Source organism: Mastigoproctus giganteus, chromosome 1, assembly GCF_048544385.1.
Source record: "Mastigoproctus giganteus isolate SK-2022 chromosome 1, ASM4854438v1, whole genome shotgun sequence".
Lineage (NCBI taxonomy): Eukaryota > Metazoa > Arthropoda > Arachnida > Uropygi > Thelyphonidae > Mastigoproctus > Mastigoproctus giganteus.
In genome coordinates, this window is record NC_143575.1 from 96568228 (window position 1) to 96584487 (window position 16260).

General features: G+C 37.2%; 1 protein-coding gene across 5 annotated transcripts in view; it reads left to right on the forward strand.

Moving 5' to 3' along the window:
- The window catches only part of LOC150091024 (5'-AMP-activated protein kinase subunit gamma-1-like), a 500398-nt gene that overhangs the window by 220566 nt on the left and 263572 nt on the right, over nt 1-16260 (forward strand). Inside the window, exon 1 of one of the 5 annotated variants that reach the window (XM_090373929.1) lies at nt 8425-8664. The exons of the other annotated variants lie outside the window; for them this stretch is intronic. Within the exon in view, the coding sequence (XP_090230055.1) occupies nt 8526-8664 (139 nt within the window). The 5' untranslated portion in view covers nt 8425-8525. Of the gene's footprint in view, nt 1-8424; nt 8665-16260 lie in introns of those variants that run through there. 5 annotated transcript variants of the gene reach the window in all.

The following is a 16260-nucleotide window of genomic DNA, read 5'->3' on the forward strand; positions in this document are numbered from 1 at the left end:
TTTTGCTGGACATCAAGAAGATCACAGTAGAGATCCAACTGGAACATTGCTCTTGTTTAAAATTTACTTCGAGGCAACTGAGGCCTATGAAAATCATTACTATATATTATGCTTGGAATTTTTCTCATTTTATGGTCAATTTGCCTCGTTGAGGAAAAAACCAGGAAGTCTTCTCCCGAGACACTAACTCGGCCACAGTGTGTTAAAAGCCCACAAAAGTTCCTTCGTCGAGAAGGTAATTGGAATCTGTTTAACATTTCAAATGTTTCTCTTTTCAAAGTTTCATTGTTTCTCCAATAGAGTGACAATGGTTACAAGACATGGCGAACAGATAACCATACTCCCCATATCCTACAAAATATTATATCCGTGATGTATTAGGAAATAAGAAAAACGCTAAATCTTTTTTAATGTTTCAGGTTGCGTTCTTTATTATTAACTGTTATTAATTATGTATTATTTATCCAGAGATGTATTATTTATTATAACATAGTTACACTTGTTTATATCCCGAAAAAAGCAACGTTATGTACTGACAAAATAATTATAATATAATAGTTCACATAACTGACTTAGTGTTAAAAATGAGTGTAAAAATCTGGGGGGAAAAAATAATAATTGATGGAGGCGGGGCCTCATACTACAGATTTATTCTTAATTACCTTTTAAGAAAGATTTCCTATTACGGAAAAACGTTTTCGTGTGACTTAAATGACTTTTGAAAGTAAACGAGTCTACCAGACCCCTTGCTATCAAGAAACGTTCAATACAGAAAACAACCAACAAAGAATGGTCCAGATGTCATTGAATAATATTACGCTGATGTTCCAAAACAGCTGAGTTGAGTGAAAAATACTAGAGCAAAAGGAATATTAACACAGATATAGTCTCTTCCTCGTTCAACGCTTTCATTTTTCCACGAGACTCATTTTTCAAGTGTCTACGTACAAAATGAGGCTTGCAGTTTATGCTCAGCGCAGATGACTGATTCTTACGACGTAACAAAAGTCTCAATGTTTCTCTTTTCTTACATGAATATAGATTGATAATAAATAAATTTTATGTTTATACTCCGGGACGACCACGCTGTCAGAGGAGTTCACAACATTGAGAGAATACCAGAACAAGCGCTTTTAGCAGTTAGGGCCTTGAACCACGGTCACTCAAAGCACGTGTACCCATGCACCATAGTGCATGACCACTCGGCTACGACTGGCTTTCCTAATTGTGAAGTTGACATAAATTTCCCTAAGTTGGGTGTGTTTATAAGATGTAAAAATTAACTTGGATCAATTAATATATAATTTATATCACAAATCGTAATATTTGTGGCGCATGAATTAAAAATTCTTAGATTGTATGTTTTCGGTTTTTTGAATTGCGGGTCCCCCATCCCAGATTGTGGGATTTTGCTGTACGAATAATTAGAAATAGACTAATTTCTAAATTAGTCTATAAATAGACTAATTATTAGTGGTGACAAATGATGCAAGAAAGCAAGCTTATACAGCATCAGCCAATGAAGAAACACCTCCCATTTCACCTGTTCATTCCTCCAACAGGAGGAATAATGGTAATTTAAACCGATTTTTGTCTCCCATGATCCTTTGGCAGATGACGTCACGCGTCATCCAATTAACTAATCAACGTAATTAGTTAACAAATTATCAGTAATTAGTTAAATAACTAATCATCGTTGATTAAGTAATTGTAACTGTAATTAGCTAATTAGCCAACGAAGTAATTAACTCTATTTAGTTAATGAACTAATTAATTAGCCTTAATTAATTGGCCCTAATTAATAAGGCTAATTAATTAGTTAATGAAGTAATTAATTAGCCTTAATAAGGAAATATTTTTGGTCACTATTGCTTATTTCTTCAGTGCTTTAAAAGATATCGATATGTGATCTGATTTCATAACACGTCGTGCCTTCATGACAGAAAGTGATTTGGAGGTGAATATCGAGATTAAGATATGCGTTGTTTCGCTTTTTTATTCTGAAATATTGCTGGAGATCTAAGCTGCTCGTAGTTTCGAATAACTGTTTTGTAATAGGACTTGTGGATTGCTCTCCCTGCTGGGCAGTTCCTGGCCACAATTACAGTATCTGACAACTTGATATGGCTTCCAAATACTCTCGAGATCCCCGTTTAATTTTGTAATGGTTTAACATCAACTGGAGGCAGAAGATACACCACGATAATCAACACTTTCTTGTTACCCAGTTGGGAAAAACCTGCAATAGCCTCCAAATTGAGAAATAACTAGTTAAGTTATAATAATAATTAGTGGTAATTAATTCGTCGACTAATTTACTAAATATTAATTAACTGATTAACGATAATCAGTTATTTAACTAATTCCTGATAGTTAATTAACTAATTACTTTGATTAGTTAATTGGATTAAGCGTGACGTCATCCGTGTAAAAGGATCTTTTGGGAGACGAAATCGGTTCAAATGACCAGCATTACTACTAGTGTGCTTTAGGTTTGTTAAAAAGCTTAATTAAACTGAAGAAAACAATATGGAAAAGTAAAAAAAAAAAGAAAAAAAAAAAGATACGGTACTGATTATCGAAGAAAATTCCCAGCTGTTGTTTCTGATCACAGAATTCGTGTGAAAGTCAAGGATATCAGCGCAGAGAAATAATTTACTGTATTATTATTGTTATTATCATTATTAGCCATATGGTGCAAGGAAGCCTGAGGCTTATGCTGCACCAGCCAAAAAAAAAAATTTGAGTTACCCTGAGAGAGAGAGTCAGAAGTAGAAGGGACTCACCAAGAAAGAGAAGAATGATGATATCCAGCTCAGGACCCTGGGTGTGCCAAGCCCATACTCACTAGATGTGAGACCCTGGGGTATGTAACAGATCACACGATGTCCTTCGTTATACGAATATATTACATAACGGATGAATTGACGTAAGTTAATAAGAATAAATGAGGTTGGGCGCCCGTAATATTTTTTGAATTTAAACTTAAAATAATTAAAAGTTAAAGAACTAAAAACCAAACGAAAGTGCGTTTCTAAAGTAATTTTGACTATTAGTTACTTTTTATTACACACGTAGCTGAAAGTGGAAAAGTACCTTGTTGTCCAGAGGCAAGATCGATATAGTAAACTGGAGAAATAAATCAGTAACTTATGACTGTTGAAGACCGTGCAATAGTGTCTTCAAGTATGGATGCATGATTCGTTTTTGGGGCTCGTATATTCTATTATAACTGTGTTATCTCGCAATTTACCAAACATTCAAAGGATGATCCCCCATTCTATGTGGAAGTCGGGCGCAGTGTTCCTCTGTAAGAGGGAAAAAAAACACGTTTTATAGCTGTTATTCATAATAGTTTTTTATAGTGTTTCTCTTAGTTATCAATAGATGGCGCCACTTGACGCCTTGTTTTCAATGCAACATTATTCAGAAATAAAATGCGTTTATATGTTTAGAAAGCGAATTACTGTACAGTATTAGAAAATCTGTTATAATGTACGTGTAATGTCCTCACCTGCATTGTTAAACTTCATCTCTGCGAATGTATTTTTATGAAGGTCGTTTGCATCAGTAAGGCAGTCCGAGGCCTGTATCTATGCTATGTTTCTGCAGCTGTGTAATTTCATTTCAGATGGCAGCCACAATTGTGTTGGCATGAGATTATCAGCTTAGCAAGCATCTGAGGGACCGCCTGTGCTCAGTAAGGTATTAAGTGTGTCTAATGGAACTGCTGTTTTCTACACGCCATAATGAACTGTTTTCGTTTCGTATGGTACCAACTTAGTAACATCAAAATTCCAGAATGAAGACGGATAAGACGTTCGGCTGGCTTTTCATATTATCTAGCGACGCAATTGATAAACATAAGGACACCGGACAAAAAAACTAGTCACTTGTAGTATTTAGGGCATATAACGCATTGAACACGTATGCTTTTTTTCCTTACAGCACTGAAATTAGAGTATAAGATTAACCGTTTTCAGTATTTACTGGTTTACCAGTTGTGACTGAAAAAAAAAAACAAGAATTTCCACCACGAACGATGACGCAGAAAGGATGTTATTAAGTGCCAAAAAGGAGTGATAGTATTTGGAGGTCTAAAGGACATCGTGTTAAAGAAGTAGCTGAATTTTAGTCGAAAAACTGTAATTACAGTGTAAGGAATGTGGACTCGCAATCAACCAGAAATCAGCGGGACAGTTGTGGTCCAGGTTCTGTGCTCTGATCGTAATCGGCGATTAATATTGCATTATTGCATCTGGTAAACGGAAACAAGACTTGGTGCAAGCAGTTAATGGAGGACCTCAGATTACAATATATTTTATTTGAGGTGTGTCAGTGAAAAATTTACATTGTTGAAAATTAATAGTGGGTGTGACACAGACGTATTTAACACAAGCACTGACTCTAGTGTACATTCGGTCGAAGAGGTATTGGAGATCATCGTGGTATGTCAATCGAGCCTCGTTCCACGAGAGATCGAAGGTGCAAGTATCCAATTTGAGGTCGAGAGCCTTCCAGTCACGTCCCAGAATATTCGGTTTGGGAAGAATCTGTCGATCTCGCAGGCATTGGGAAGACATTCGCGTCTTGAAGTGGAAGCGATTATGGCAATTTTGGCAGTATGTGGACAGATTTTATTGTTGGATTTGGTGGTCACGGGCTCGAACCCCGGTCTAATAAAGAAGCGTGTGCTACGCATTACTGCTCCTGCCCACCTGGCTACGGAGGAGGCGGAAAGGTCAGGGAATGACCACCACATATCCCCGGAGCAATATGGCCTTAATTGCTAATGCTCCTAAAAACCAAATAAACAAACAAACATCTTTCTCTCTCTGTCCCTCTCCACAGGAGTTGTTTTTGTGCCACACTCAATGGCATCCCGAACTATTACAGCTGGAGTTTGCGATCACTCTCTCTCTCTCTCTCTCTCTCTCTCTCTCTCTCTCTCTCTCTCTCTCTCTCTCTCTCTCTATCCCTGACGTCTCCTCTCCCTCATTCATCTATCACTTACACCGAGTTCGAAACGGCTCTTATTACTAAACGCTACTGAACTTTCAACTTCCAGTCAACCCGTGCACGGCACGACAGAGAACCTTTAAGACGATGTGCGGGAGTGAGAGGCAAACAGTTCGGTGAGATTCGAAATCGCAGCTCCTGCTTCTAGTAGACGGTTGCTGTCAGGCGGGATACAAAAACACTTCTAATCTGGGAAGAATCTGCTGACCCGCTCTCTGAAGACATCCTTGGATACGCTACACAGTGGAACGTGCGCCTCTAAAATCGAACAAAAGTCAAAATGTGCAAAAATTGGAATTTGACAATACGTATATATATAAGCTGATAATGATCTTGTTAAGAAAAAAAATTATAGATATTATTTTCCCTAGCATTAGAAATATTTTTTTCCGCGGGGTAAAGTTTCTCATTTTCTTAGGTTTTGTCATCTTATGATTTCTGTGGGTCTTTCTGTAGCTTTGAAATGGAACTTCATTTTTTTTTTTTTTTTCAATTAAACTATCTTAATTTTTAAAAACTCCTAATAATCTGCATTCTATTCCAATATAAATATTTGAGAAACTCTTATTACTAAAGGGGAATATACATTATTTAAAGGATCGTGAAGTCATACATATTATAGAAAACGAACGAGAAAGTAAGAGTGTTAAGAACCTAGAAATTCTACGAATATCTCATCCATAACAGTCCAACTTTTCTCTTTCCATATAAATTAGCCCCCACGACACAAAAAACTCTGAGGTTATCCGCTTGATAGAACGAAGTGATTGCACATAGAGAAACAGAAAGGTGGATAATGGGGAACTGGAAGACTTCGATATGAAAATGAAAACAACAGTAGATTCTGAAAATGCATAAAATATCTTCATATATTTCAGTAAACCATGTTATGGTAATGGCATTGGATGAGGGAAAATGCGTAATGCATTATCAAAGTGCGCGGTCTTATTTGCAACGCAGAACCAACAGAAATGATGGATTTGAATGCAACGTGTAATAAGAAAACGAACGAAGAATTCCTTACTTTTGGATTACTTCTCTCCATGCCTTGATCCCATGCTTTGAATGTTTGCTGCAAATATCTTATAACATGCAATTTAAGAAGTGGGCGGCAAGAACCGCTGAAGATAAACAAAGGCAAAAAAGGCAGAATTCAGAGAGAAGAAATGTTTTTTGTAAAACAAGGAACAGTAACAGAAATAACTGGATTGATCGGAATAATCGCAATAATTTTGCAAGCCGTGAAGGTAAATATTAAAGACCTCATAAAGATTTGTAGCATTGTACAATTGGTACCATGCAACCTACAGTTCATAAACTTCTAATACATGGAAAAGACACTGGGGATAGAAATTCCACGAAAATTTCTGGAAAAGAAGATCTGCTACATATTAATAGCATCTAATAAATTATGCAGTTTTCTGGTCTATTAATTTCAAATTTTAAGGCATCCGCAAGAAATGTATCACACGAGAATGCCTCCCCCCCAAAAAACGTTGGATCTTCTGGATTATATGAAAGAAACTATACATTTTCGAGGAGGAAGAAGTTGAAGAGGTTGTTGTATAAAGGAAGATACGTCATTTAAATACTAATAGCAGTAACGAATTACTCGGAGAAAAAAATGTGTAGGCCCTCTGGGACGTTGGAATCCCTCCTACTACGAAATTGTGTATTTAAAATTTAAGAGTCAAAACAAGTGTCTTTGACGTTTCTGATAAGGGACTTTACTAAGGTTGCGTCGAGAAGGTGTGACTGGTTGATATTTTAATGGCATTGTGATTATTACAAATAATACCTTACCTTATAATATATTTATTTATTTATTTATGCTTTTTTTAAAATATATAATGAAATAATTATTTTAACGGTCTCTGGTTGTCACTCCAATCCTTATGTGCGTATTATGCCCGTAGAAATGTGTGTTCACTTGCCGAATTACATCTGGTGCGGGCTGAAAAACCAGAAATATCTCACAAGGGGGTAAAAACCCTACTCCTTCCGCTAACTACAACCTCAATTGAACAGGACTTCAGAAATCCCTCCAGTCTTCGACGGGATTCGAACCGAGTGACAAGTGGTGAAACCACTACATCGTATTGATGTGTTATAAAATTCCTGGGGGGGGGCAACTTTTGGTATCCCAAATATTGGAGCTTTAGGCGTGTACCCGTGCCTTAACGCACCACTGACAAAAATGTTTATTATACTTGTTAGGCTATGCAAAAGAAATCTTGAAAATTTTATAAAAAGTCTACCTTAAATTGGACATATCACAAATGAGATATGTCCAATTTAAGAGGCAAATTTGCTGCTGTCAGTCGATCCTGTCTTTCGTCGGTACTTCTAGAAGGTCTTGTGCGTGGTCTTCGAGTGTGCCGTCTCTTTCCGTTGTGTCCGACATCGTTAAACTTCAAAACACCTCTCGTTGGGCGACTATGTCCTCTCTCGAAGTCCATCAATTGGACTTGCGGAGCAATTTGTTTTCTTCTTCTCGGAATTATTCTAAAAATACAGTAAATTTTTAATAATTTTTATATAAAAAACAGGTAATTTCAACTTTATAATTTGTTAACAAAATTTCCTGAAATTTCAGTCATTTATTCCTATAATCCCTCTTAACATTATCATCAACATTGGAAAAATCGGATGACTCTTTCGTGTTGTTCTGGCTTCCGTTTCCCATAATGTACAATTTTTGTTTGCATTTATTTACGATATTCATATAATTAAATTGGAAAATAGCTAAATGCCACCTCGCCTGAAGTAGTCTCTTCTCCAACCCTCCTCACGGCACAGCCCTAATTATAATGATCTGCTCAGTATTTCGCTTTTTCCGTGGGAAGAGCACTTGGCAGTATTGCAGGAAGAAACGGGTCCAGTACCAAAGTATTAAATCAAGTTGTATTTTTAGAACGTTATCTGGTTAAATGTGTTTATTACCTGCAGCGAATAATTTCCATCAATATAAGTGTTACTGAGGGAGGGTCGTATAAATAATATCTCCCTTCTGCTTTCGACAAAGAGCTGTTTGGCTACTGAAAATTTAATGATCTCATTTCTGACCCAGAAAGCTTCGTGAGTTTTTTTCCCTTTAGTCTGGGACTGTTTTTTTTTGCAAGTTACGAGTAGGATATGCAAATTTCTCACTCGGAATCTCCAAGACCACCAAGAAACGTTCCTCACGAACTTCTAAATGAATGTTTTTGAAGAGTAACTAACTGTGATTTCTATTTTAGGCCGCATACTACAGAAATCGTTTTCCTCCGTGTTAGACGGGTTTGACAGATTTGTTTCCATGGTTAGTGTTGCCGTGGGCATTTGGTGACGTGAGTCACACGGGCGGATGCCGTCATCTACGGGAATATTTCAGGAGAAATGATATTGCGTTCTACCCAACTTCGCTCCGGCAACCTTGCCACTCCATTTGCTCATCTCTTAATACCGTAAGCAATCAGGAAGAGCTGCTCGACACACTGCTCAATTATACATAGCGGCGGAAAGAGATGAGTGGCGATCAGAAAAATGCAATACTGTCATTTCCTCTGAGGAAGAAATTGCTCCTTAGAAGACGCCGCAAGAAGATTCCTCTAACTTTGCACGTTCGGATACCCCTGCTGAATACTGGGAAACAATCTGCTGCTAGTAAGTGTCTTTCTCTTTCTTTGGAGTGCATGAATTAATGAGTTGGAGTGTAAGCTCTTTCTTATAAGAAGTTGTCTTATTTTACCTTAGCAGAGACAAAACCCAAACATGCTTTATCTGCAGTACTGGTCAAAAGTTTTGCTCCATTCTCCATTGGATTATACCCGCTGCAAATAATGCCTCAATATTCGTAAATTGGAATAATAGACACACTTATTGAGATTTATTGACACCAGAATAGTGCGAATAAATGCAGATGGTTTAGGATGACCATGCAGATGATTTCGGTGACAATTTGCGCGCTCCATACTCCTTCCATCTGTTTTGTAGAGAAATAGGTTTTATTATCAAAAGATCTTATCATCAACCTAGTAACTAGCATTAAAGCACGTTGTGAGATTTGTTTAGCTGTCAGGGGCGATTATATATTCTTTTTAAAGTTCTTAATTATGTGGGACTGACTCCTCATTTTGGGGCATTCTTGATCTCATGATTACGAGATCACTATGTAACTATCGTACACTGTGTAACATAAAAAGTTTGTTTATATTTAACTGTTTGTTATGTGCAGAATACAGCAGTGCCGTTAATTTTTCTCTGAGCTCAGTATTTTTTTGCTGTTTCCCTTTTTAGTTTGCTGTGGATACCAAACCAAACGAAGGTGTAAGTTATCTCCAGATGCAGACGAAGCATTACATCATTGGTGGCACCAAGTTTTGCAGCGCATACTAAGCCTATTTTTTAATGTCTATGGATGATAAGACAAGCTGTGGGCACTTCATTTTTGCTGTGATAATTGTAGACATATTACAGCGATGGTTTATACTGGTAGTCATAAATATATGTATTCCAACAAATCATCCTCTATTTCTCCAGTACCACTCAATAAACGCCTGAAAATTCCAAATCATCTACCTTACAGAGAACATTCTTCAGAATTGGATGATGAATGCTGGTGAACAGCATAATTGGAATTACACCTCGGAGGCCTTTTCAAGTAAAGCGCTATATTTCCATAATCAGTAAGAATTGCAGGACTTAGTGAGAATTTGGGTCTAACCAAATCCAATGTAGAGCTCCTGAAATCTCGTTTAAAAGAGTGTAATCTATTGTGTCCCAAAAGTAATGTGTACAGAAAGAGATGTCATTTACGTGCGTTTTTAGAGTGTCGCAGAATTAGTGTGCAGTGCTATTGTTTTTGATTTGATTAATCTTTATGGAGAAATTGGTATTAGTCACGATCCAGAGTAGCATCTTCTCATAGACAGTTCAAGTAAACGTTTAAAACTGCATTGCTTCATAATGGAAACATACACCCATCGATTTCTGTTAAAGAAAGCAACGGAAATGCAAGTTGGAAAAAATTAAGTGGGAACAATGTCAACAGGATGATCGGGGAGACTTCAAGATTCTAGGCTTCCTTCTGTATTTACAAGGTGGTTTCATTACGTTCCTTTGCTTTCTCTGCCTCTGAATAGCATTATAGAAGAAGAGGATGGGCTGCTAGAACTAAGTTTAAGCCTGACGCACACACAAGTCTTGCTTCTACCACTCCATATGAAACTGGGGCTGGTTAAACCAGCACCAGAAATGGTTCATAACTTGATATAAAATTACGCAAAGGGATGCAAATGTCAACCCAGCTCCATTACTTGCACTCTCATCTGGATATTTTCAAATCAAATCTGGGCGATGTTAGCGAACAGCATGGGGAGAAATCCCACCAGAACATATCGATGGATGAGGTACGAAGAATGGTGAGAAGAAAGGAGACTGTATCCGGTTCTTTGTGATGAAGGATTTTGAGATGAAGCTACGATGGGCGACTGTCTTCGGTCCTTAGTTCGGAATGATCACATTGACCACAACGGACAAAGGTACATCGAAAAAAATATTTGATTAACACTAGGGACGGGTTTCTACTTTTTAATTTGGGATTTTTTTAACTTGTCGTTTACTTGTAGCAAAGATCCATTAAATGTTGCGTACAGAATTTAAATTTCATATTTACTTTTCCTTCATTCCTGGGAAAATCATTGATGCTGTACAAATATCCATAAAATAAAAAGAAATGCATGTAAACAGAATCTTTTTGAAAATTTGTTGCCTAGTGTTGTTATTCTTGGAATAGAAGCCTTTCTTTTTTTTTTCGTGCTCAGTATACACTGAGTATTATAATAATAATATTCTGCGACAAGAGATTTGATAGAATTCTACCAAGGATATGTTTTTCTTCACAGCTCAGATTCTGTGTTTGTAACTTATATTTTGGGGAACAGCGAATTTGCAAAAAAAGCCATTAAATGTCAATGAAAAATAGCTTTATTATATTCTCTACGTTCTTTTCCGTATTGCGCCAAAGTATTTATCGATATTTTATCCTTTCAAACTGTTTTTGTCATAACTAGGGAGCGATGTATTGTGCTTGGAGCTTAGAAGAGAGTTATGGGAACTGCGATTGATCTCTAAAACGCTTCATTCAGCGAAAGTGGTTTCATTGAAAGCTTACTGAGATTACACGTGGGCATTGAGCTCGTATGCGCGAATGAATAGGGGATTTAGAGTTAGTAACACGTTTCTAAAAAAAGAAAGCCAAGGGAGTAGGAACGATCCTAGACTCCCTTGTTCTAGCAAAATACTACGTAGTTGTTAAGTCCATGGCTGCCAGTTGGAATCTAGATATACGGGATTACTTCGAACCGGATTATGCAATAAATTTTGAAGCTAAGGAGAAATAATTCTCCTTAACTCGTATCATTTTTAAATGAATTATACGCAAGGAACGAACTCCGCGTATTCTTAAAAATACTCAATATTAAATTCTTTAACGGACTTCGCACAGCAGTTCTTTGCGTAGAAATGTTTTGCACATCATCTCAGAATGGTTGGAAAAATGTATTTGCATTTCTTTTCATACTTGTCTATGTCACGGTTTTTACTTGATATAATTACTCCAAATTGATATAATTACTGCAAGAAAACAACATTAGAGAGCGGAAAGTAAGTTTAAATTACTTTTTTTATTGCCTGTTTAACATATAAATCGAATATGTTAAGGACTAAGTGAAGGTCCATTACATCATTCGGCAATTATTAGGTGGCTGCTATACTGGCGCTTCCATTTCTAAGGTCGCTTGTCAATACTGCCCAATTTGCATTTAATTAAAGTGCATAAATTTTCATATTTTGCGTAGTTGCATTGTATGTGTTCACTGACACGTTTTATTATGTTGTTTGTCGGGTATTACCAGATACTTTTACAATGGATTGCCGTGCTTTGCGTATTTATCGAGTGGTGTAAGTAGGAAATACATCCACAGACTCTCACAATACGCCGAGTATTTGTTCTTCCCTGGGTGCGCGTATAAACATTAGTGTACTCTGCCCTAAATGAGAAGAAACGAGACACTGTGAAGTTCCCAGTTTTCGCTGGTACTTCTTAGAGTAAAATGTTAGTTTCTTTTGTTGTTGGGTTTTAGGAGCATCGCTGACTAAGGCCATATTTGCTCCGTGTATACTGTCTATAAATTGTGTGTTCTGTGATCGATTTTCTGTTTGCTGGACGAAAAACCCGAGTTTCCGGGAGGAAAAACCATCCTCCTCGCCTGAGACCGACTAACACAGCCACTTTGTGAAAAAAAGCCCATAATTCCTCACGTCATCGACGAGACTTGAACTCAAGTCTTTTCCACCCAGTGTGGGGAGGATGGAGCTTCTACCAACTGTTCTACCCATGAGCGTGCTTCTTTCGTATTGGTAGCTTTGCGACTTAAGTGTAAAGAACAGAAAAAAACACATATAAAGATGTAATTGTGATGTGGTAATTTCAAGCGAAACAACAGCAAAGCAAATCCCTTAAGAATTGTCATGTGCGGGTGGTTAACTCTTAAAAAATTAAGTAAATATAAAACACTAAAAGGTTACGTAAACGGAGAGAACAGAATTATGAGTTTTATTAAGCTTCAAGTATAATTACAAAATTTACTCTTTAGGAATCATTCTCAAGTTTGGACGTCTAAAAGAAAACTGACAGCTTTCGAAAGCAGAGAGAAATAACAAACTTTTAAAATAGGAAACATTTATTGTTGTTGGTATTAGCTAGCCTCAATACTCAGGCATCTGTTTCAGGAATTACTGTCCCTTATGTGTGTGTGCAGGTCCTAACAACTTAGCGAGGATTAATTTCCACTTTCACACCTGGCTGAGTTAGTTGGTCACGGCATGGGCAGCATGTTTATTTTTTTAAATCCTGGATCCCAGGTTTTTAAGTCAAACAGTGCACGCAACTTACAGTTGTACAATATAGCTCTCGCGTGTAGAACTTTCTGATTTCAACGAGGGTGACGTTGGTTGTAATCATCGTCTGCCCCACACCTTGTGAGAAACTGTCTGAGTTCGAATCCCGTCAGTGACACGAGGAGCTTTTCTTTTACAGACAGTCGATTTGAAGCAAGGATAGTAAGGGGTTTTTCATCCAGCAAACCGTACGGACATAATACATATAGGTGGATGAGACTGTGGTTCCTAATACGAAATATTTGTGGACAAAAAATATATTCGATATATTAAATTTCATTTAATAACATGTTTGATGCTTTTGTGGAAGATAGCTATTTTTACTAAATAAAAAAAAATTTATTTGCACTATTTTTACGTAATTGCTATATAACTTCTGTAGCTCGAAGCTTATTGACTTTAAATTAATTTAAATAAATGAATACCAATTTTTGATTATGCATACATAATTAAAAATAAGTGAAAAACGAAGTGTTATCTCATTTTATATGGAACATTTGATAGTAACAGAGGGGAATCAAATACGCTAGTTGCTATTTACTGCATTACTGTCTTAGGCTTACAATTTCGAAACATAGCTTTCCAATTCCTATTTAGTAAATTAAATCATATTTTTGAAATGGTCAGCGGGTAAATTATTAATTGGAATGATCCGGACTTCATTCTTAATTGACTTAGATAAAATGAAATCAACCGTTAAGTATTTTTCCCCCCAAGGCCACCCTCGTTTAAAAATGAATTATGGTTGTTTATAAATTTCGCATAACAGCAAATTATTCGAAATAGCTTTCAATTTTTCAAAAATTTCATTTTAGCCTTTTCAATACTGGCTTTCGAGTGTTGCCTGTTAGTGAAAAAAGTACACATTAGTTTTCACATTTCTTGGATGAGGAAGCGTAACCATTTTCTACATTAAACTTTATCGCAGCACGATTAATGTACTCGCTTTTAATTTGTATGCTAATGTGGGTTTTAAATATACGATGAATAAACTTCATTATTTTTGTAATTTACATCGAAATGAAATCCGTACTTCCTGGTTGAATTTCCTTCTGTTGGTGGTGCATTCACGTACCCGAAGATAAATTACTTCCATTTTAATGATTGTTGGGTCTAGAAAAATTGATCTCAGTGACCTTTCTTGCCTAAGAAAGCTGTTATGAATGTGTCGTATAGTCCGGTTTTCATCACTTGTATTTAATAATTAAACTGATATTTATTCAGATATTTTTCTACATTCAGTTATGAATTGTAACGCCGAAAATAGTGTGAATTTTTAAGATGTGCGTAGCTTAGTTTATAAATTGAGGATCTTTTCCGTGCGATTTTCCTGGGAAAAGGAAAAGTTTCTTGTCCTAGACCTCGGCGGTTAATTCTGAAGTGGGCCGAAAACATCCCCACTAGCCCTTTGATGGGGTTACCTACTCTCACTCCCTAAACAAGCGTCTTCCTCCTTTACTACCATGGACCCACGAACGTATGGTAGAAACCAGGCTATATTTTTAAAGTTGATGACGTGTGTAGTGCAGTATGCGCTCGCATCCCGAAGGTCAACCATTTGTGGAGGAGGTCTGGAATCCTTGAATCCTCTGACTGTTTCTAGGTTCAAAATTGAGAAATCTTCTCTTAAATGTCTAACGCGTTCAGGACGGAAGTTTTTCAAGGATAAATGAAGGTTAAAAGTCAGCACGACACAAAATGGCCTTTTTTTTTTTTTTTAAATTAGTAGTTTACAATGGCTTTCTGGTGGGTGGAACGTTTAGGGGAAAACGATGAGCGCATGCTTTGAAATGAAAAGAATACAATCACTGTCATTTGGAAGTTATGAAATAAAATTTTCAGGGAACTAACATTATACACTGTTTTGTTCGCTTTCACACTTGCGTTATTTAGATGCATTAGAAATGGTAATGGGGTTCTCGTGCTATGTGGAAATGACATGTGCTGTGTTCAGGAGGGCATTGTCATCGTAGACACTTCCCTTCCAGCTGCAACGAAGCGCTACATCACGGTGGAGATATATTGCTAAGTGAACTGTGTGCGCTCATGGCTGTAGTCGACACAGTTATCCACGACATACTTATCCACTATTCTTTTCTGCTTTCGATTTGAAATCACTATTTGTCCGAGGATGCGCATCGGCTCGTTCTCGTGCATGGATCTGACACTTGTTTATAAATAACTGCTGTTAATGTAGGTCATCGGGGCAGATACTTATTTCCGATCCTCAACCTTTTTCAAAATCGCCAGTCTCCTAATATTCTCTGATACTGTGCCATACTCTTTATATTTGATCAGGAAAAAAAAAAAAAAATAGTGCGAAATATTTATTTGTGAGGGATGAGGATAATGGAACACAGCCTGTATAAACACGTATACCATCACCATCAACCTTCTGCGAAATGCTGGGCAAACTTCCCCACAATCATTGTGTTGAATATAAGTTTTATCATTTTGTCTGCTCCATACTCGAAATACCTTGTGGGGTAGGAGGACTTTTAGAAAACATAGGGATCGCGGTAGAATGATCCAGCGAAAACTACGCTCAAGGCTATGTTGATCGAACCTCTTGTATTGACAAATATAACTTTCTTTTGTCCGTTATTCACATCAAAATTATAAAAAAAAAAAACACAGTAAGTATTCTGTTAGTACTCCAGAACGGTCACGTAGAATCAGAGGAGTTGCAAGATTGAGAGAATACAATAACAGCACCGTATTAGGACCACGATCAACTCAAACTCAGGTTTGACCACTCGCACCGGGACTAGTTTCAAAATGGCTTGCGTGGCAGCTTAGTCTGTGCGATACATTGCAATCTGCTACTCGTTTGGAGAGATCAGGGTTCGATCCCCGACTGTGACTGGAAGAATTCTGTACGCCTCTTGAATCTCAGATCTCAGGCGGAGGGAACAGGATTTTCCCTGAGAATTATTTCGTATTTTTCCGACGGAACAACACGTAAAACAGTCCGAGAACATGCGCACATTTTACCAAGACATGTGGCCCATATTAGGATTAGTCACTCAGGGTGGGTGGCGCTTCAAGTGGAAGATGACTACAGGAAGCAGAATTACTTCTCTACCCACAGCTGTGGTTGTGCGGTAATCTTGTCATGTTAATTTATAGTAATGTAAGCGCCATTCCACAGGACCAGAACAAAGTTGAGGAATGGCACAGAAGATGGAATTGAGTATTTGTCGCGGTATATGTGGGTCGAGTTGTTTTTTTCTGGGAAACTAAGACCATGAGGTATCATATCTGTAAACTGAGTGTTTTGTAAGCCGTCTTTGCATATAC